This window comes from Orycteropus afer, unplaced genomic scaffold, assembly GCF_000298275.1.
Source record: "Orycteropus afer afer isolate SDZICR_OR568_19922 unplaced genomic scaffold, OryAfe1.0 scaffold00177, whole genome shotgun sequence".
Classification (NCBI taxonomy): domain Eukaryota; kingdom Metazoa; phylum Chordata; class Mammalia; order Tubulidentata; family Orycteropodidae; genus Orycteropus; species Orycteropus afer.
The window spans coordinates 3,158,872-3,182,881 of NW_006921764.1; the positions used below are offsets into that span (position 1 = coordinate 3,158,872).

Consider the following 24,010-nt stretch of genomic DNA (forward strand, 5'->3'; position numbering starts at 1 on the left):
TGGATTTGAACTCCTAGCCTTCTGGTTAGCAGTCAAATGCCTTAGGTACTATGCTATCAGAGCTCCCTATCTAGCCATGGCCAGACTAAATCACTAGTTCATAAACTCATGAGCAAAACATACTTGTTGCTTTAAGCTACTGAGTTTGGAGATAGTTTTTTACACAGTATTATTGTGGCAATGGGTAGATGATAACTTTTCTCATAAATCTTAGGTACTTGGAAGTTGTTCCTGTTTTTGCCCTTCTTTAAACAAAAATTGAGTATTCTGTTATTAGGTTTTTTTTGTGGCCATCTAATGTACTATTGGGAGCTCTGGTAGCATAGTGCCCAAGGCACTTGACTGCTAACCAGAAGGCTGGAGGTTCAAACTCACCAGCCACTCCTCAGAATGAAGGTTGGGCAATCTACTTCTTTAGTGATACCGCCTTGGAATCCCAAGGAGGGGCTATGAGTCGGGGACAACTCGATGCCACATAACAACAACAACAATGTACTATTATTGGTCTTTCCCTGTCTGGAGCAAAGAAAAATGAAGAATATCAAAGATGAATGGAAACAATTAGTCCAAAGGACTAATGCACAATGCAAACCTCAACTTCTTTGATCCTGAGACCAGAAGAACTAGGTGGTGCCCAGCTGCCTCTGCTGACTGAAAATGATCACAGTAGAAGGTCCTGGATAGAGTGAGGGAAAAATGTAGAGCAAAACTCAAAATCATGAAGAAGACCAGGCTTACTGGCCTGATATAGACCGGGGAACTCCTGAGACTATGGTCCTTAGGCACCCTTCCAGCCTAGAACTGAACTCATCCCTGTGGCTCAACTTTCAGCCAAATAATAGGTCTATAAAGTGAACAGTAACACCAGGGAGGTAAGCACTCCTGAGATGAACCAACCATAATAGAGCAAAGGGTAGCATTTGCCCAGGAATAAAGCTCAGAAGGCAGGAAAGGACAGGAAAGAAGGCCAGATGGAAATAGTAACACAGGGAAGAAGTGGAAACACTGTGGTTACAGTATAGAGATTGCAATTGTGTATGAATTGTTGAATGGCAAATTAATTTTTGTCTGTAAACTCTCACTCAAATCACAACAGAAGGTTGTTTTTTTAATTGAGTACTTTATATTGGCAAAAATGCTTTATTGGCTTGTTTTATTTAATCCTGACAATAATATTATCTAGAATATAGATAAAATTATGATCTATATTTTAGAGGCAAGGAAATTGATGATTAAATAAAGTGAAGTGACAAAATGTAGAAAAAGGATTCAAACTAAGGAAGACTGCTTTCACAGTCTGTGCTTTTAATCACTGCTGTTCATTATTTATTCCCCTATTTTCTGCATCTATCTGTCTACCTACCTTCTATCTCCTAATTGGGAAAAGACACCCTGTTTCAATGTGGGATATGAAGACCACGTTTATACTTCATTCACCCTTAATACTTCTCTTCTTACAGTTGTCTGTAATATAGATGACTGTCTCACCAGCTAGCATGGAAGTTCCTCGACAGTAAAATATTTGTTGTATTTTTCTCCATAATTACTTTGCAATAGATTAAAAAAAAAAAAAAAAAAGATCCTATTCGGGTTTAGGGAATGTAATTATCCCATAAAAGTAGCTGCACAAGTAAGAAACACTCTATTAAAGAATACTTAAAAAGGCACTGTTATCTCATCTCAAATTTAATTGGTTGAATACACAGTAGAGGGTTTTTCCCATTGTGTTAAAGTTTCCATTGCATGGTATTTGATTTAGTGTTTGACTAATTGTTTATAAAAATAAAACTACCATGGTTCATATTTCATTATATTAATACTAGAAGCAGGGTGTGATATAAAACTAATACTGAATGATTGCTGTTTTGCCACTAGTTTCTGCATTTAAAAAAATTGTTCTACGATTTAATAACTTGCCCTGTACTTTAGGTATGCTGCCACCAGGTGGCGGCAGGGTGCCAGGCATAAGAACTGAACAGCAAGGAATTTGAGTGCTTTCTGAGATTTAAGGTAATAGCTCTATTCTTGAGTTTAAAAAGAATTTGACAACACAGATTTCCAATTTAAAATAATACAGCTCCTTATTAAAATAGCTAAACTTAAACTTTAAATATCTTTAAAGCTGCTATAAATCCTAAGCTACCTCATCTCTCCTTCCCAGCTTCTAACTATTTCCATAATGGGCTTATTCTAACACTAATCTTATATAAACCAAACCAAACCAAACAAAACAAAAAAAAAAAACCCACAAAACCCACTGCCTTTTAGTTGATTGGACTCATAGCGACCTCTGCTTGGGTTTCCAAGGCGATACCTCTACAGACCCAAGGCAGTATCTCTACAGAAGTAGATTGCCCAATCTTCATTCCGAGGAGTGGCTGGTGGGTTTGAAACACCAGCCTTCTGGTTAGTAGTCAAATGCCTTAGGCACCATGCCACCAGAGCTTCCATATCTTATATATTTTCCTTAATAATGATGTTAACCTTTATCATTTACTCAATCTCTGTGCATTGTCAGTGTTCTTCATGACAGCTTGTATATCAGACTTTTAAATTCTTGATAGTCAAAAACTATAAAGTTCCTGGAACATAAATAATATAGGGAAAAAACTATGGGACCTAATTTTTTTCAATAATAGTTTACTACACACAACTACAAATGCATGAGCAACAGAGGACAAATTAGATAAAGGGACCTGCTAAAAATTAAATACTTAAATACATCAAAAACCTAATCAAAAGAGTAGAAAGATAACCTCCAGATTGGGAAAAACCATCAGAAATGATATATCTGATAAAGGTCTAATCTCTAAAATATAAAGAAAACTTCAACAACTCAACAACAAAAAGACAATCCAATTGAAAAATGGGCAAAGAACATGAACAAACACTTCACCAAAGGGGACATTCAAGTGGTCAACAAACCCATGTAAAGATGTTCACTATCTTTAGCCATCAAATCAAAAAACCAAATTCAATGCCATCAAGTCTATTCCAACTCACAGTGACCCCTCCTTGGGTTTCCGAGGGGGTATCTCTATGGAAGTAGATTACCCAGTCAGAGTGGCTGGTGGGTTTGAACTGCCAGCCTTCTGGTTAGCAGTCAAATGCCTTAGGTACTACACCAGAGAGATACAAATCAAAGCTACAATGAGGTACCAACTCACCCCAGCAAATATGGCACTGATCCCAAAACCCCAGAACACAGCAAATGCTGGCAAGTTTGCAGGGAGTTTGGAACACTTCTCCACTGCTTGTGGGATTGTAAATTGGTTCAACCATTATGGAAAACAGTATGGTGCTTCCTCAAAAAGCTAGAAATAGAAATATCCTATGATCCAGCAATCCACTCCTAGGTGAGAACTAAAACTAGTAACATGAACAGATGTAGAATTCAAAGTCAAGTGACCTGATTCCAAGATAAAGATGAAGACAGGATACAGTTGAAACAGACACACACTGTAGTTCTACCATTTATAAATAGTAGGTACAATTTTTACGTAACTGAGGCTTAGCCATTTAAGGGTCAAACTGAAAAAGTTTTATTCACTATTGAAAAGCATTTTTGAAACATATTATATTTTTCCTTGTGTTATTTGAATACATTGACCATAATTTACCCTCTTCTTGATTCTTGGGCTTACAGTTATGAAAACTGACTCTATTTTTTTTTTCTGACTGTATTTTTATGGGCCTCTAAAGTAGGAGTTCTGGTGGCACAGTGGTTAAGGTATTCAGCTGCTAACCAGAAAGGTTGGTGGTTTAAACCCACCAGCTGCTCTGTGGGAGAAAGGTGGGGCAGTCTGCTTCTGTAAAGATTTATAGCCTTAGAAACCCTGTGGGGCAGTTATACTTTATCCTATAGGGGGAGCTCTGGTAGCATAGTGGCTAAAGCACTTGCCTGCTAACCAGAAGGCTGGCGGTTCAAACCCACCAGCCACTCCTCGGAAGGAAGGTTGGGCAATCCTACTTCCGTAGTGACACTGCCTCGGAAACCCAAGGAGGGGTCGCTATGAGTCGGGTTTGACTCGACGGCACATAACAACAACAACATAGGGTCACTATGAGTCAGAAGTGACTTGATGGCAGGGGTTTGTTTTTAGGAACATAGGGATACCCTCATACAGCTACACACTCGTCTGTCAGTTCGTTGTACTGTGGTGGTTTGTGTGTTGTTGTGTGCTGGAAGCTGTGCTATTGGTATTTCAAATACCAGCGAGGCGACTTGTGGTGGACAGGCAACATCCAAACTGGGGTGGACTAGGAAGTGGGATGGGCCATCCACTTCTGAAAACATTGGCCACTGAAAACCTTATGAATAGCAGTGAAACACTGTCTCATATATTACCAGAAAACTTTATGATTAGCAGTTAAACATTGTCAGATATGGTGCCAGAAGGTGAGCCCCTCAGCTTGGAAGGCATTAAAATATCACGGGGGATGAGCTGTCTCCTCAAAGTAGAGCCAACCTTAATGACCTCAATAACATCAGCCGACATATTGCTCTGGGCAAATCTGCTGCAAAAGACCTCTTTAAAGTGTTACAGAGGAAAGATGTTGCTTTGAGGACTAAGGTGCAGCTGACCCAGGGTGTGGTATTTTCAATTGCTTTATATGCGTGTAAAAATTGGAACAATGAATAAGGAAGATTGAAGAAGAAGTGATGCCTTTGAATTGTGGTATTGGCAAAGAGTACTAAAAATACATGGACTTCCAGAAGAATGAACAAACCTGTCTTTGAAGAAGGACAGCTGGAATGTAACTTAGAAGTGAGAATGGCCAGACTCCATCTCACATATTTTGGTCATGCTGTCAGAAGGGACCAGTCCCTACAGAAGGATATCATGTTTGGTAAAGTAGAGGGTCAGTGTAAAGGTAGAAGACCCTCACTGAGGTAGACTGACACAGTGGTTCTATGATGGTTTCAAGCACAGCAAAGATTACGGGGATGGCGCAGGACCAAGCAGTGCTTTGTTCTATTGTTCACAGGATCACTGTAGGTCAGAGGTGACTTGATGGCATCTAACAACAAAAATAACAACATACAGATATACAGGTGTTTTTTTTCTTTTGCTCTCACACCTAATACATTTTAGCTGGAAATAACTGTACAGTAATTCTCTGGGTTCCGAACATCAGATTTAAGGACAACTCATACTTGCCATTTAATATTTTGTAATTTTGCCCTCATTTTGAAACTATTGAACCAAACTCTACTCATAAAAAATGCTTCATCACGATCACCTTCACTTGGGGCACGTGGAGCTTTTATATAATCCCAAAGTCTTCTAGCACACTTTCTTGTACTAAAAAAAAAACCTCAAAAAACTCACTGCCATCAAGTTGATTCTGACTCATAGCGACCCCCTTTGGGTTTCCAAGGTGGTAAATCTTCACAGAAGTAGATTGTCCAGTCTTCCTTTTGCAGAGTGGCTGGTGGGTTTGAACTGCCAACCTTCTGGTTAGCAGTCAAATGCCTTAGGCATTATGCCACCAGAGCTCCTCTCTTGCACTAGCCAAAGACCAAACTCACTGCCATTGAGTCAGATCTGACTCACAGTAAGCCCTCCTTGGGTTTCCAAGGTGGTATCCTTAAGGAAGTAGGTTGCCTAATCTTCCGAGGAGTGGCTGGTGGGTTTGAACCATCAGCCTCCTGGTTAGCAGTCAAATGGTAAGGTCTAAAATACGAACCATAGGCACCTATTCCGACTGACCCACACATTTGACTTAAAGACACATTTAGGAACAGATTCCATTGGTGACCCAGGGGCTGCCTGCAGCAGAATTGGCTGACTCGGCTCCCTCTTCCCTTGCGGCTCCTTCTTAAGAGTTCTGGTTCCTGGCCCCCATCTACCACTTCTTCTAGTATTACCCTGATTAAAATCCCTTTAATGGTTCCCTGCTGATTACAATAGTGGTTTCCAAACCAGGCTGCACATTAAAATCACCTGGGGGAGATTTTAAACCCTCCTAATGCCCATGCCTCAGCACCAAAAGATTTTGATTCAGTTGTAGGTATGGAGCCCTAGCCTAGAGGAATTAAAATATGTAGCATGGGTTTATGCTTCCAATCAATATGGAATAACAGAGATTTACTCTTCTACCTGAAACAACTAAAAATCTAGACAAAATATATGAAACAATGGTTTTAAAGACATTGGATATTAAGCACTGAAGGACAGTAATCCTGGGGGAAAAAGATAGGGGGAAAAAGAGCAAATAAAAACAAAGTGAGCCCTATAATTGCCCAAGTTTATTGCTTTGCTAGAAACTCCAGACTCTTTTGCAGAGAGGAGGAACACAGAAGAGCCTGGGAGACTCTAAGTTGAGAAGATGGGGATGAGAGTCCAGGGAGACTACGGTGTTTAGAGTTTTCTGAGCAAAGTAGTAGAGAAAAGAGAGTATTTATCAGCATATGTATGTGAGGAAACCATCTGAGGTTAAATTGAGAAATAAAAGAAAACAAAACAATCAAAAACACCTGAAAAGATTAGTGGGAATAGAACTTGGATCTCAAATAGGGCTGGGAGTAGTGCCCATCGTTGAGACAGGAAAATCCAGAAATTCACAGGGTATTAGTTGTGTACTCAGAAAGGTATTGCCTCGATAGCGGAGGATTATTAACCACAGATGAAACAATGCTCTGGTGTTGCTTAACAAGGTTTTTAAAAGCCACTCCCAAAAGGATTAGAGTGTTTCCAATGAATTTTGCTGTGTCCCAGAACAAAGCTCAAGAATATTTATAGGAAAACAAAAACATACAGCATAGAACAAAGTAAAATTCACAAAGTCTAGCATGCAAAAAAATGGCCAGATTTGTGAGGAACCAAGAAAATAGGACACACAATGAGGAGAAAAATTAATCCAAACCAACCCAGAACTGTTACTGATTTAGCAGACAATGACATTAAGTTATAACAGTATTCTCTATGTTCAGCATGGACTTCTGGTAGCATAGTGCTTAAGGCACTTGACTGCTAACCAGAAGGCTGGTGGTTCAAACCCACCAGCCACTCCTCAGAAGAAAGATGGGGCAATCTACTTCCGTAGTGATACCGCCTCGGAAACCCAAGGAGGGGTCGCTATGAGTCAGGTCCAACTTGACTGCACATAATAACAACAACATATGTTCAACAAAATAGAAGAAAGATTGAGGATGATAAATAGAGACATAAATAATAAAAAAAAAAAACCTGTTGCCATTTAATTGATTCCTACTTCTAGTGACCCTACAGGACAGAATAGAACCACCCCATAGGGATTCCAGGGCTGTAATCTTTATGAAAGCAGATTTCCATGTCTCTTATCCCTGGTGTGGCTGGTGGTTTTGAACCACCAACCTTTTGGTTAGCAGATGAGTGCTTAACCACTGTACCACCATGGCTGCTAAATAGAGACATAAGAATATATAAATGACCCACATCTAACTTCTAGAGATGAAAACTATAGTTTCTGAGATTAAAAAATACACCGGATACGAATAACAGAGGTTAGATATTATGAAAGAAACGATTTGTGAACTTGAAGACATAACAATAGAAACCATATAAATGAGTCACAGAAAGAAAAAAGACTGAAAAAAATGAGCATCAGTAAGCTGTAAGCCAATTTCAAATGTCTTCGTATACATGTAATTGGAGTTTTCAAAGGAGAGGAGAGAGAAGGAAATGGAGGAAAGTATATGAAGAAATTTTGGCCAAAATTTTTTCAAATTTGATGAAAACTATAAGCCTCAGGTCTAAGAAATTCAACAAACTCATACACAAGAAACATGAAGAAAATACATCAAAGCACATCACAAACAAATTGCTCAAAAACTTTAAATATAACAAGAGAAAAAAAATATACAGAAACAACAATAATAAGGAGGGCAGCAGAGTTCTTTTTGGAAACAGTGTAAAAGAGAAGACAGTGGATCAACATCTCTAAAGTACTGAATGAAGAAAAACCCGTTGCCCCAGAATTCTATACCCTGCAGATATATCCTTCAAAAATACAGGTATAATAAAGGCTTTTTCAGATACATAAAATCTGGAAGAATTCATTACCAGCAAACCTTCACTATTAAAAATGTCAAAGGAAGTCCTTCAGGTGGAAGGAACATGATATAAGATGGAAATATAGATATAAACAAAGGAGTGGAGAGTGGACCTTACTTCCTGCTCTGAGACCCTTGCAGTTGCCCAAGATCCAAAGTTTAGAGGGGCCCTATACTGAGTTTAATATTCTACTGTTGCCATCTTGAAATTCTTAATACTTTTGAACAAGGGACCTCACATTTACATTTTGCACTAGGCCCCCAAATTATGTAGTTGGATCTGATGAAGAGTACTTTGTAGCTGGAGGGGGTGAGGAGAAGAAGCTAGAATGTTGTGCCTGGTTTAGGCCTAGGTCATATGTTCAGGCAAAGACTGGGGAAGTGGGGGGATGGCTTCTTCAGAAGAAAATTTAGATTTTTTTTTTCTTTTTAAATCGGAAGGATGAATGAAATCTGGGTGATACAAAAACAACAGATGTTGACTAATTAAAACACCTTTCTTTTTTTCAAGGTAGAAATTTATTCCTTAGATGGCTGTAATCAGAGGGTCTAAGTTTTCCATGAAGATCATTTGTTTCTGATTGCTTAATACTGTCTCTTCAGGTTAACAAATGCTTATTTACTTTCATTTTTTGGTGTTTTTTTTCCTCCCCTAATTTCAATATCAACACTTCAATAATGAGTTTAAATCTGATACTAACATCTCCACAACATTAAAAGCAAATAAAGTCAGATTATTGAAGATTTAACACAAAATTAGAAAGTTTCTTTTGAGAAAGCTTATATCTCCTACTGGTCAGATTATCACAAAATTTCCCTAGAAAGACTGAAAAAAAAAATCTAACAGTTCTAAATTAAAGCATGTTTTAGGTGTAGTTTCAGTAACTACTAGACAAGAAGCAAATGCCCTTCTAATCAATTTACTGATACAAAGTTAAGTCCAAATGATTTTCACAGGATCCATGAAATAATCTTTATGGAACACATATGAGTATTGCTACCTTAGCTATTTTATTTGTTTCTACACAAAGGTATTTAAAAAACAACCAATCTGGGACTGTAAAATGGTACAACCATTGTGGAAAGCAGTATGGCGATTCCTTCAAAAGTTGGAAATACAAATACCATTTGACCCAGCCATCCCATTACTAGGTATATACCCTAAAGAAGTGAGAGCCATAACAAGAACAGATATATGCACGCCGATGTTCATCGCAGCACTATTTACAATAGCCAAAACTTGGAAACAACCTAGATGTCCAACAACTGAGGAATGGATAACCAAACTTTGGTACATTCACACAATGGAATACTATGCAACGCTAAAGAATAATGTAGAATCTGCAAAACACCGCATAACGTGGATGAACTTGGAGGACATTATGCTGAGCGAAATAAGTCAGTCACAAAAGGACAAATATTGTATTAGTCCGTTATTGTGAAAGTTAAGGAAAGGTTTATATATTGGAGGACATTTTCTTTGTTGGTTACCAGGGGTGGGAGGGAAGAGGAGGGAATGCTGTTAGATAGATAGAGATAAATATTGATTTGGGTGAAGAGAAGGGCAATGTACCAAATGTGAGTGACCAATATGGCAGCATTGAGGATGAGAAAGACAGAGAGAGTTACATGGGCAGTACAAACAACAAATATGAACCCCTTTGTAAATACAATACTGAGTTGTCAATGAAAGCAAACATGGGTATAGGGACGGATAGATGGGTGAACAAGCTAAACAATTATGTATGTCTAAATGGAGAGTGTATCCAAGATCATATACAGGGTTGGCAGACAATGGGCCTCTCGAAGAGTATGAAGGGATGGACACTGGGAGGAGGTAACTTTGGGGAGGAAGTGGGAGGGGAGCTGCTGCATTGTAAATTTTGGTCAATGACATGAGACAAAGTATATGTGAACTGCTGTATGAAAAGTGAATTTACTCTGTAAATCTTCACCCAAATCCTAATAAAAAAAACAAAAAAAACAAAAAAAAAAAAAACCCAACCAATCACATAGTTACATTTTTAAAGCTATTCTTGTCCTTGGAAGCAGAGATATATGAATGCACTAAAGCCTGGAATTTTTTTTTTTTCGCTCATGCACTGGGTACTCTTATCATTTTTAATACCGTAGGACTATTGGATTTTATAAGTCTGGGCTAGGCAGAGGAAACAAAAATGCACATATTAGAATAGATCTACTATGTCTATAAGGAATAACAACTGTGATCTTAAAAACAATGCCCAAATCCCTGTATAGTTCCTTATCCAAGGCAATTTTGTTATAGCAATCAGGCAACCATAGCAATTACTATAAATATAGGGATTAAAGTTATACTATGTGGTTGGTTTTTTTAATGGTAAATTTTAAGTGTAATGGAGACATCCATATTCATCGATCCCTTTCAGGGTCTCCCTTCTTGATCCCTTGCCCAAATACAAGCAACAGAACATACGTGCCTTTCACAGTGAACGTTCTCTTAGGGCCCAAGAAAAGTTCATCCAGTTACTTATTTTTCCCTTGATTCCCACAATGTCATTAGCTATTGGTCAAGATATTACTTTAGGTAAATTCTTGTCCAATGTGGAGAGCTACATGGAAGAGTCAAAATTTTGGATCTGTACCTCTTTTCCAAAGAAATGTAGAAATAGCCTTTATCCCATTGTCCATGAATACTCACTATTTGTTCTTTATTGGAATTATTTCCTTACATGGTAAAGGCAATAAGAAGAAATTAATCAAAAGATCTTCAATGAGATTCACAAATTAATAGACTGGACATGTCCAAATTTATTTGGTTTTACCACAATCCCCTTAGTAGATAGACAGTGGTAAAAGAAATTAACAGTATTCTTTCAAGGAGCTCTGGTGGTACAGTGGTCAAAGCTGCACTAACCAAAAAGTTGGTGGTTTGAATCCACCAGCCACTCTGTGGAAGGAAGATGAGGCAATCTGCTTCTGTAAAGATTTATAACCTTGGAAATCCTATGGGGCAGTTCATACTGAACCTATGGGGTCACTATGAGTTGAAATTGACTAAATGGCAGTGGGTGAGTTCATTCTTTACATATATATATATATATATATATATATATATATATATATAAATTCATATGTGTGTATATATATATATGTCTGAAAAATGGATGACAGATTATTTGCATGGTTCCTTACATAATGTAAAATTCATCTACTTATGTACTGTTAACTAGTCTTTAATACTCATAACAAGTTTTTAGAGGTGATAATAATTCAAGCTAGAGGTTCATCCAACTAGCATCTGCAGAAGAAACAATTTGCCTGACAACTTCTCCCACATATTCATATTTTAACACTAAAATATTTGCTACAAAAATAAAAGTGAAAGTAGTAGTAATAATATTATTAATGATAGTGGCAGACACAGAAGCAAAACAGAGCACTGGTGAAACCTCAGCTTCTGAAGATGAAACACAGCCTGGGAACAAAAGAACAAATATTGGCATATTTTTCACTCTCTCAGTCTAGACACACACAGGCCTATAAAATTGGCAATATAGCATGTCTGAAAAATTTCTCTATGTTCAATTTCCACTGCTGATAATGCTGATTTTAAGATACAACATTCCTACCACTCTCCTACCTCTTGAGTAACTTTGTAACCAAAACCTACATTGGCTTGTTCAAACAATCTTGCTTTTGAAAGGCAATAATATATTCTACCAAGAAAAAGATGTTTGGAGTCTTTCTGAAAGATTACAATTTCAAAAATATCTTTACTTCTCAAGTCCCAACTTTGCATAGTTTTCATTTTCTCACTGGAACAGTTTGAATAAACTTATGCTCACTGACAATTTGTTGATATTTGTCTACAGCAAGCAAGTACTACGTAAAACTAGATGCTTAATCAACACTAGTTAATGATACTGAAATTATAATCGTATCAGCAGTCAGCCACCTTATACTTTATTGTCCTCCCCTCCACCAGCAAACCTTTGCACCAAAGACAGCCTATAATACTTTCACTTCCTCTTCACTTTAGTAGAACAATGGTTACCAGAGCCATTTGGTCTCCTTAAAACTAGACATGCATTATAACAATTCAGGACATGAACTTCTCTAAAAGCTTAGCTGACATCAAGAAAACAAAAAACATATGGTATTTAATATAGGAGAACTGGGCTCACATATTACACATGAAATTGTCTCATATTTGGATGCCTACCCACATTAGATGGCCTAGCTAAAAGTCTTGAATTTGAGATTAGTTAAACTTTGAAAGCCAGCAGGCACACATTTTACCTATTCTTAGTTTGGAGCCCCCCAACCCCAAACCACCTATTGAACTATACTTGTAACAGCTCTAGTGGGCACAAACATTGTTTTCTGATTTCCAAATCTCAAGGTACAATTTTTGTCCATAACAAATATAACTAGAGATATATTTGTAAAGCCTCCTCATCAATAATGTGACCTTGCCCATAAATAGGTCACAAAGGTGTTTGAATTCAATCAGTTTACTTTAAGGGAAAGATACTGGGTTGGTGGTGTTGTGTTGTTGCTGTTTGCCGTTGAGTCGGCCCCGACTCATTGCGACCCCTCCTTGGGTTTCCGAGGCAGTATCAATACGGAAGTAGGATTGCCCAACCTTCCTTCCGAGGAGTGGCTCGTGGGTTTGAACCGCCAGCCTTCTGGTGAGCAGTCAAGTGCCTTAGGCACCATGCTACCAGAGCTCCCACTGGGTTGGTAGTAGATGCATATGTTGAACTCCAGGCCAGAAGAATTTGGCCTCAAGGTCTAAAACACAGTGCTTGTACTTTCAAATTCTGATACAGCACTAATGATAGGTACCTCTTCTCCCCGGATTAAAGTCAGATTGTACAAGGATAGTTAAAGGGAAAACTCTTAAAGTGCCAGCAGGACCCTTTTTCTCTCTCAACTCAAAGCTGGTTGGCCCTGTGAGAAGTGGTGTGCCCTGGACATAAATCAGAGGGTCTCCTAGCATCACTGACCCTGCAGTCACTGCAGTTGTCTGCAGGCCCACCCACATACTGAACAGGGATTTCTAGACTGCTGGTACCCCCAGCACTGGGGAAAATGTAGGTCCAAGCCCACACCTCAAAGGCTATTCTAGGCTTTTGGATTTCGAGAGAGACAAAGTCTCACGTTATAAAGGAGACTTGCTTCAGTGAAAATTCTATTGGGATGTAATCTTTTCAATGGAGGATGACTGCTAGTAACACTTCCCAGGTGAGTAACTCAGGTACTACTTACTGCAAGTATTAATCTTCAGTGAGGAGCAAGATTATTCAGATGTCACACAGAGATATTTGTCAGGTTCTACTATTAGCTGGAATACAGCTCAACTTACAGGCATGTTTGATCAGTGGAAGCTACCTCTCTAGGAAATGGCTAAGAGTAGCCATGAACTGAGTGTCAAGCTCTGGATGGAGAGAGAACTGAAATCTTAGTTGAAAGCAATTGAAAAGTAATGCAGATACAGTTAGTCCCATTGCCACAGAGACTTGAAAGAAATTAACCAGAGGTTTTAGTCAGACAGTGAGTGTCTTTTGAAATAATGATAGCTTTTGTGAGGGCCTCAGAATAGAAAGCTCAGAGTTACCTATGGCAAATCAGAAGGAGTCAAGAATTTGTTCATTTAAAGTTCCATTTAGATCCATGAACAATTTTAATATGTTGTTCTAGAAAAGATATCACCTTTTAAGACAGACTTTTTAAAGCAGAGAATAGTTATTAATAATTTACCATAATTTAAAATAAGAAATGACATGTAATATGTAGAGACTGGACTTTTGGAGAGAAAGTAGGTTGATGAGTAGAGGAGAGCACCCTGAACCAGCAGACATGTACTTGCATGATATTTCAGGTTATGAACGTACTTTTTTCAATTTCTGAATAGGGAACTTAAAACAATTCTCTAAATTATTAAACATTATTGTCACTTCAGAAAAGAAATGTTTACAGTGCCAAATATATTGAATGTACGACCATGTTGTTATCTTTTCATCCTCTTTTCTCTATGCCATTACAAAACAAAACAGCAGTAAAAATGAAATGAGAAAGATATCAAAGTCAGTCATTTATGCAGATTTAGTTGCTCTCTTTGGGCTTGATATATGGCAACATATGTTGGCCAGTTTTTACAGGAAATCTATGCCAAGTGTTCAAATGAGATAGAGACCACACAAATGTAGATAACAGCTCTGGAAAACAAATTTTGAAACTACAGCAGCCTAATTAATAAGAACAAAGCAATCTCTTCAAGCATGAGGTTTGGATATGCAGTTAAGGAATAGAGACAAGGAAACATGCAGGTGATAGGAAACTAAAAACGACACTTTTAATTTTTAACAGTGAAACAAAGATCCGAATGTAAGCTTATTTATTATCATGTCCATATGATAAAACGTAACGTTAAATGTAAACTGACCAAGTTTCCTAAAATGGAAAACCCAAAAATGCTTGGAAGATTTTCTTAGATAATTCAAAATATCCCTGAAAGTTTCCCTCTTAGTTCTTCACATTGAAATTTTAAAAGACAATGATCTGGAACTTGAATGGAGCCAAAGGAGATGTATCTTAAAAGCAGAAGGCCTATCTGTAAATCCTTATTGGATGCTCAAACAGTATAAATAAGGAAAGACAAAATACTCAACTGCAAAAGCTATTTCAATTAGCAAGGGTTGAACGGCTAAGGTGCCATGAAGAGGCCAACTTACATTAATAAGTTCAACCTCCCAGATTTTTTTCAACAGGTCCATCGATGTGTAGCCATTAATTAGAAAGGCTTTGGTGTAGTCACCCAGTTCAATGGAATCCAGCCACTCAGCCACAGAGGTGGGATGGTAGCCATCATGACCAATGGGTCTCATCTGTAATCAAGAAAATCACATTAGGATTAATTTCAACTGTTGGCTTTGTGTTCCAAAAACAGAATGCGTCTCGTCACTTGGGAATTTATCTTATATGAAGCAACACATCTTTTAGGATGTGGGAATAAGGAAAAATAAAATACATTGTACCCAATTCTAAATCATTAATAATTTTCACGCTGAATTATTTTTTCAAAAATACACCCCAAATTTCTAATTTAGCTGCTAAATCAACCTCATATTTGAGAGAACTATATATGTCAAACTTCTGTCATAGACATTATTGGCATTCAGTTTGCTGGGATTTTAACTGATGTCAGTTGAACAGAACTAACTGAATAATGAAGGAATAAGAACTTGCACTCCCAAAATGTAGGTGATAATTCTCATGTGCACAAGATCAAAACATGTGAAAATACTGCATGACTTGAACACCAAATGGAATCCATGCTTATGCAAGGCATGTATTGTAGGTAGTGTAAATATTCCGTGTCAAGCCAGTAAATAAGAGGCTTTGTGTGTTTTAAGACCACGTGTTCTGCATAGACTCTACAGTATGTTAGAGATGAATACAAAACATGCTGGCAGACAGTCTCCTATTTTTTGTCAGCTATATGCAGAATATTTTATTTTTTTTTATTTTTCACTTCAGAAGAACAAAGAAGTGTGACAACTACATAATGCTTGAGTTTAAATTGGAGTGTGAAAGTAATTTAAGCAAGTGAAACTTCTGGATTTCAAATTTTATGGATAATTCTAGTCCTTCAGTTTTCTTTTATTTGAAATTTTAGTTGAATTTACAGTGCTTGGTGTTTAAAGTGACTCACTTCTCAAACTTGTGCTGCTTTGCATGCAACGCCATACATCTTAATGTTTTACTTATTAGGGACAGCTGACACCTCATCAACCTGATGTGATCTTTCAGTGAAATTCATGATGGGAACAGCAAAACTCGGCAAATTGCAACATAGATTTTCCTCTTACATCAGATTCAAGAAGATAAATATTAATGGAAATCTGTATGTTCTGATTTGTGAGCACAGAAAAGACTAGCTGGGCCATCAAGGATTCAGATTTTAATCTTAAATATGTTAGGCTCCTGTCACTATGCAGTGTTCTCATTTTTGAGATTCTCCTTACTCCTCAATTCTTAAGTTACTTTTTCTCCTTTCCCTCTTCCCGGTAGTTCAACTCCCCAGTCTAATTTCCATTTTGATGTTTAAATGTCCTCTATTGTCAAGTTGCATTGCAATTCATTATTTACATTGGCATCTGAACTGTATTTATTGTCAGACTTTTGTAAATATTCTTGGTAACTGCAAAACAAACCTAGAAGATTAGTCAAGGGGCTCATGGTCAAGTTGCCTGGAGTGTACCTTCTGAATGAGAAAGAAATTCTTTCAGGCATTTCCATATAGCTTTTTCATGTACTGGAAATATTTTATAGTGTCTGACTATATACACAAACTTTTAAGTAAAATTTGTTCACCCCGGGCCCTTCTGTCCCATCCATGATATGAGCCATATTTTCTACAGTGTATATATATTCCTTCCCTCTGAGTCACAGTGTTGATTAAACCAAACAGCAAAGACCCAGTCCAAGAATGGCCTATCCATGTTGTTGTGTTGTTGTTATGTGCCGTCTAGTCGGCCCCAACTCACAGCGACCCCTCCTTGGGTTTCCGAGGCAGTATCACTATGGAAGTAGGATTGCCCAACCTTCCTTCCGAGGAGTGGCTGGTGGGTATGAACCACCAGCCTTCTGGTTAGCAGTCAAGTGCTTTAGCCAGTATGCTACCAGAGCTCCTTGGCCTATCCATAGGCCCATCAAAAAGATGAGCCAGATAGATATCACAACATGGATGAACCTTGAAAGTATTAAGCTGAATGAGATAAGCCAGTTCCAAAAGGACAAACACTGTATGATCTCACTTACATGAAATAGGCAAATACATTGAGGCCAAAGCTTATGGTGGTTACCAGGGATGGGAGTGAGGAGAAAAGGGGAATTACTGCTAAGGTAGCACTGAGTTTGTATTAATGGTGATAGAATAATTTGGAAAAGCACACTGGTAATAGTTGTACAACATGACAAATGTAAAAACTGTTGAATTGTCAAATGTTTTGTTATGTATATTTCTACCACAATTAAAAAAAATTGCACAGGAATGTAAGAGGCCACTGAGATTCCCCATTCAGGAATTCAGAATTGATGAAGTTGTGGAACCAAGACATTTAGTACCAAGGAAAGAGCTAAAAAGAACCCTGGAGAGATGACATGAGGTAGAGCTAGAGGCACATGGGTTGGGGTACTTCAAAGCGATATTTAAGCAAAGACTGTAGAGCAGTAGGACTGATGAGTTAGTAGGTAAGTGGAGAAAGTGTTAAATGTTTGGGGAAAGCAGAGATGATGTAAGCAAGAGATACTGTAGTCCCTGAAGGAAAGAGGCCTTGAAGATTCCTGCTGATTTTCCAGTTTCCCCAAGGCTTGAGTGTATTAGAGTTCTTGGATGCCCATGAAATTCCTATATTGTTACAATCAGTTCTTCCTGAGCTTGACTGAGTAGGTCTCTGTTCCTTGGAAGCCCCAAAATGCTGACAATGTATTAATCAGTGATCAGTGGGATATTGACAGGGGGGTCAAATTATAATAATTGTTTCTTTATTCAGCGGTTGTGATATACTTTCTTTCTCTGATTGCTATAAAACCTGGAGTGGACATTTGCTGTTTTGTCTAGTATCCATTCCTTCTTCTGTTAATAGTACCCTAGGTTTTCTTGGATTTAATCTCTCATTCTCAGTCCATATGACATGGAAAGGATTCCTAGCTCTAGAGGCGAACATGCGGTCCAGGTCTACACCAATCAGTGTAGGTTTTTCTCTTCTATATAGGAGCTCTGGTGGCGTAGCACCTAAGGTATTTGACTGTTAACCAGAAGGCTGGAGGTTCAAATCCACCAGCCACTCTGCAGAAGTAAGACTGGGCAATCTACTTCCGTAAAGATTTACCACCTCGAAAACCCAAAGGGGGTCACTATGAGTTGGAATCAACTCGATGGCAGTGAGTTATACAGTGATTGGTTAAAGGATGAACATGTGACCCAATTTGGGCCAAGGAGAATCTAACCTGGAATTTCACAGGATTTATGGGAAGGGACAATTTCTCCATTGGTCTTGGTGCTGTGTGATGTCAACCTGAAGCTACTGAGGCTCCTGCCATGGAGAGGTCTGCCTGAGAGTGACACCAATGAGATCAAAGAGTCAGGAGATGGAGAAAGAGGGAGAGAATAGACCCTGATGATACTGTCCGAGATCCTCCATCCACTTTGTACCTGAAACAAGATACTCCAGAACTTTCCAGTAGCATGAGCAACTACATTTCTTTTTTTTTTTTTTTTTTGCATAAGTCCATATGACTAATGTTCTTCATTACTCTCAACTCAAAGAGCTCTATCTACAAGAAAAAGCTATTGCCACATTTCTCCTGATGCTCAGAAATATGTCAAAGAATGCCTTTGCCTATAATTGCACATTCAAGTGCCTATTAGGCATTTGAACTAGACAAGTTATATAGATAAAATGTTAATAAATGGAGAAGTAACTTGTAATTCACAACTTTATTCATGTTTACATTGACTGACCCACTTTAGTCACTTATTAAATGTTGGTTCACACCACACTTAATTGAGTGTTTATTACACAGATTAAAATCTAAATGTCAAATCTGAGTTTGCAAAATGAAATTTCATAGCATTCACATAAAACCAGGTTTTATGTTTCAAGTATGAGCAAAACTAGAACTAGGAGCTAAGGCTGAGGCTTAAGAGATATTAAGTACCTTCATATTAAATAGAGAGTTTCAAAAATATGGGGGCTAGTGTATCCTCTAGTACTCGATTTGAGGTAGTTCAAAGAACTTGGCTACCCTGAAAACCACCCCCAGCCCTAGGAGACCTTCTTCTCACCCCAGTTGACATAATGAAATAACTGGAGAAAGGAAAAGAAGGAGAGAAGAGAGAATCATTGGAGTTGAGATTAACAACCTGGCAGGAAGGTCTTACTGTTAGCCCACCCAAAAAGCTGACCACCCTGGAGTACACACTGGGGACAGGTTTAGGGAGTCATGATGAATCTATTTAGAGCAGAGTCACAAGTCCCAGACAGAAAAATATGAGTGGGGTTCTCCCTGGAATGATGTGTGAATGCTTGGGGGTGACTAGAAAGTTATTGGCTATTTCTGCTGTATCATTAAGGAACAGGAAAGAAAGTCAGCTGAGCTTTGTTGAAGGCAGTGATTGGGGAAAAAAAATCTACTTCCATACTGATACTGCCTTGGAAACCCAAGGAGGGATCACCATGAGTCGGGTATGACTCGACAGCTGTGGGTTTGGTTTTGGTATATCACTGAATGTCACCTGCTTAATAATCTGGTTACTCCTGTAAGACAAATTCTGTGAGACCAACCTTGAGGAAGTGAAAGGAAGTAAAGATTTTGTGGGAGGATAAGGACTGGGATAGGGCAGAGAGCAAAGAGGAAGAGACCCTGGAAATGAGTAGGCTGATGTGTGCAGGAGTGACCTGAATGCATCCACTCATTCGGTAAATCCTTCATCAGTGCCTATGCTAACGGATATTGTCCAAATAGCAGAGAACAAAATAGTCAGTCCCTCCCTTCATGAAAATTATATTTCTTAATTAAAAAAATATGCAAACAGATGTCCAATAAATTATGAAGTCTTTATATACCTGAAGAGAGGAAACCATTAGTTTCAAATGAAGTTACAAAACTAACTTGACACATATTTAATGATATGCACAATGGTTACTGTGCTGCCACAATGATTTCTTCCAAAGTAGCTCTCCCATATGTTTCTTCATTTCTGTTCCGACTGCCTCTATCCTGTTTTGATTCTTGTTTGCTCTTAAAAAACTAATGCAAAAGCCTTCCACTTGGTTTCCTTCATTTGGTCCAGCTTATGACTGGCTGCTGTGTCAGTCTTCTTAAAATCCAGGCTCATAGTCAATACCTACACAAAAATCTGTAGTAGCTACTTCTTGATAAAAGTCCAAATATCCTACTCCAGCACTCAAGGCCAACTGAGATCAAGTACAAACTAATCTTTTTAACTCAATCCACCACTACTTGCTTTGTGTGTCCTAATACACATTACTGGTCACCAGTACATGTCTAAGCAATTTGTTAAATTGATAGCTATTCTCTGAACGTGAACTGTACAAGATACATTCATATTCTTGCTATTCTCATTTTCTAAGCTTGGAATGCCTCTGTCCCTATTTCTGGAGTGATTTATCCAGGACTGGCTCTTTCCTTCAGCTTTAAGATCCAAATTCTATTTGTAGGACATAGATGTACAACAGATGTCACCAACAAAGTGAAAAACAAATTAATCTCCTTCAGCTCACAAACTATCCCTTCCTCTGTGTTTTCCATCTTAGCTAATGTACTAGCATCACTCCATTGCTCAAGGAGAAGCTTAGGGATTATCTTACTTTCTTCTTTTACCATCGTATCTCATTAGGCAAACAAGTCATATAATTTGCTTTCTAAAATGTCCTTCAAATCAGTTCCAGCCTTCTAAAATGGGCAATGCCAGCAATACTACTTATTTATCGGTTACATAACCACTGTGACCCACAGTTCCCTTTTCTAAACTAAGTAAAATAATATCTACCCCCAGTGTTTGAAAAGATTATATATTGTTGTTGTTATTAGGTGCCGTTGAGTTCTCTCCAACTCATAGCGACCCTATGCACAGAACAAAACACTGCCTGGTCCTGTGCCAGCCACACAATCCTTGTTATACCTGAGCTCATCATTGCAGCCACTGTGTCAATTCACCTCATTGAGAGTCTTCCCCCTTTCTGGTTGACCCTCCATTTTACCAAGCATGATATACTTCTCCAGGGAATAGTTTCTTCTGACAACATGACCAAAGTGGGTGAGTCTGGCCATTCTCACTTCCAACGAGCATTCCAGCTGTACTTCCTCCAGGATAGATTTGTTAGTTGTTTTAGCAGTCCACGATACTCTCAGCATTCTTCACCAACACCACAACTCAAAAGCATCAACTCTTCTTTGGTCTTCCTTATTCATTGTTCAGCTCTTATATGCTTTTGCATAGTCAATAAAACATAAGTAAACATCTTTCTGGTATTCTTTGCTTTGAGCCAAGATCCATCTAACATCAGCAATGATATCCCTCATTCCATGTCCTCTTCTGAATACAGCTTGCATTTCTGGAAACTCTCTGTCAATATACTGCTGCAACTGTTTTTGAATTATCTTCAGTAAGATTTTACTTGCACATGATATTAATGATATTGTTCTATAATTTCCACATTCTGTGGGATCACCTTTCCTTGGAATGGGTACAGATATGGATCTCTTCCAGTTAGCTGGCCAGGTAGCTGTCTTGCAAATCTCTTGGCACAGCTGAGTGAGTGCTTCCAGTGTGGCATTCATTTGTTGAAACATTTCGATGGGTATTCCGTCAATTCTTGGAGCCTTGTTCTTCACCAATTCCTTCAGTGCAGTTTTGGCTTCTAGTGAAAATAAATTGCCTGGCACAGTCCTTTGAATGTAATAGATACTCAGTAACTCAGTACTCTTCCCTCCCCATAGCCCTAAATTAGGGCCATGCACATTTTGAAATTGCATAATAGTCTGTCCCTTGGCTGCTAATATTTCGAATTTCCAATCAAAACTCTTCTCTCCTTTCTCCTTCCCCTAGCTTTCCCATCATGTTTTAGAAAAAAATTGTACCTGTTAACTTCTCTACCCTGCTAGTCCAAAGCTGACAGTTATTTTTCCAAAACACATCTAACAAGCTTGCTTTAGTAGATTGAAATGTTGTTCTCCATTCTACACTCTCTTTCTATATTAGAAATATGCTTCTGTGTCCTTTGCCAAGTGATCTTCATTGCTTCCCATTGTGGCTGGGGCTGCTTCCCTGACCCACTGATGTGGCTATGTTGCTTGGTTATATGGTTACATGGGCAGAAGTGTTAGTGTGGTCAAGTTTATAGATGAGTTTACAGGCCTCTGTGCTTCTGTGATCAACCACTCATCTTCTTGTGGTCTTACAGTCCACTATAAAAACAACAACAGCTGAGTAGCTGTATAACTCCTGGTCCTAGGTGAAAGATGAAGACTTGTGCACAAAACTTTTCTAACCCAAAGCCTGGAGTCTACCCTAGTTCTACAGAGTTCAGGCAAGTCCTGATGAAGTCATCTGAACTATATCTGGCCCATGGAGCCAGGAGTAAGAAATATCTAGATATATATTTGATATAAGGAGCTCTGGTGGTATAGTAATTAGGGCATTTGGCTGCTAACCAAAAGGATGGTAGTTGGAATCCACCAGCCTCTCCATGGAAGAAAGATGAGACAGTCTGCTTCCATAAAGATTCATGGCCTTGGAAACCCAGTAAGGGTTGCTATGAGCAGAATTGACTCAATGGCAGTGAGTTGTTTTTTTTTTTTTTTTTTGACTCTATGTCAAAATTTCAGTGAGTGACAAATTGTAACTCACTGAAATGTTGATATATAGTTGATGTTCATTATTTGAGGATTTTGTATTTGCAAATTTGCTTCCTCACTGAAAGTTATATGCAACCCTAAAATAAATATTCATGGTGTTTTTGCAGTCCTTTATGGCCATGTGCAGAGCAGTGAAAAATGAGTTCCCTGATGTGCATATTCCCAGCTGAAGTTGAACAAGGCAACTGCTCTGCCCTCTTGTTTCAGCTCTCATACTGTAAACAAGTATCCTTTTTCTGGTCTGTTTAGTGCCATGTATTTTTTTGCATTTTTGTGCTTATTGTTGGTGATTTTGTACTTTAAATTGGCTTTCAAGTGCAGTACTGAAGTGTTGTGTGGTTTCCTAGGAACAAGAAGGCTGTGATGTGCCTTATTGAGAAAATAACATACCTCTGCTCATGCCATTTCCTCTGCTAGGAATGCTGTTTATCCCTGTTCTGTTGAAGTTCTACCCATGCTTAAAAGGTCCTGTTTAAATGTTACTTCCTCTGTGAAGCCTTATCTAAAGTTACCCTTACCCCTGAATCAAAATTAATCATACCTTCTGCTAGATTTCTGTAGTGATTTGTGTATAACTCTATTATAGCACTTATTAAAGTCTGCTTTCTATTATAGATAGAGAAGTATCTTTTGTCTTCATTGCACTGCCAAACCCTTAGTTCAGAAAACTGATTCTTTGTCGTCTCTGTGGTCTCTTAAGTGTCCAGCAGAACTTCTCACAAATGACAAGTATTTGCTAAATATTTATTAAATTAAATGATTAAATGAATATAACTAAATAAAATGACAAATTCATTTTAGTTAGTCACATGGTATCCACTTGTGGGGAAGACTGTATTCTGCACTCAATTTCTTGAAAATGAGGGCTATTTCTATGGCCTAACATTAATATTCATAACTATTTAAAACTGCTACATACCAAGAACCAATTTCAGGTAGTGTACTGTAGTACAAAATGCATTGAACTTTGTTTGCAAAGCCCAGCAGTCTCGATTCTCGAGGGTTAGTGATAACACAATCAACCCTCAATAAGATGGATTAACACAGTAGCTATAAGAAAGTATTCAAACAAACCAATAATCATGAATATGGCACAAGACTGGTCATTGTTTCATTCAGTTATATACAAGGTTATTATGGGTCAAGAGCTAGCTGAGTAGCAACTAATAACAATAATAATAACCATGGGCAAGTAGCTTTATTTCTCTAACCCTCAGTTTTCTCATCTGTAAAATGAGGGTGTTGGACCAAAGATCTCAAAATTCCTTTGTAATGCCTAAATTTTACAGTCCCATGATTGGATGATACTGAAGAACGTATGACAGAATTTTGCATACAATGACTTATTCAACATAAATGGCCACTATACATGTGGACTTTGCCAGATGGAACTCATAGGAATCAAATAAACTATATCTGATGTAGAAGTAATGGAGAAGCTCAGTGCCATCATACCATCAGTCAGAACAAGGCCAGGAGCTGACTGTGGAACAGACCATCAATTGTTCATATGCAAGTTCAAGTTGAAGCTGAAGAAAA

At 38.2% G+C, this 24,010-nt stretch overlaps 1 protein-coding gene across 1 annotated transcript in view; it reads right to left on the reverse strand.

Moving 5' to 3' along the window:
- ANKS1B (ankyrin repeat and sterile alpha motif domain containing 1B) overlaps positions 1-24,010 on the reverse strand; it is a 1,816,017-nt gene that overhangs the window by 424,804 nt on the left and 1,367,203 nt on the right. The window contains exon 17 of the mRNA XM_042781827.1: positions 14,758-14,910. Within this exon, the coding sequence (XP_042637761.1) occupies positions 14,758-14,910 (153 nt within the window). The remainder of the gene's footprint in view (positions 1-14,757; positions 14,911-24,010) is intronic.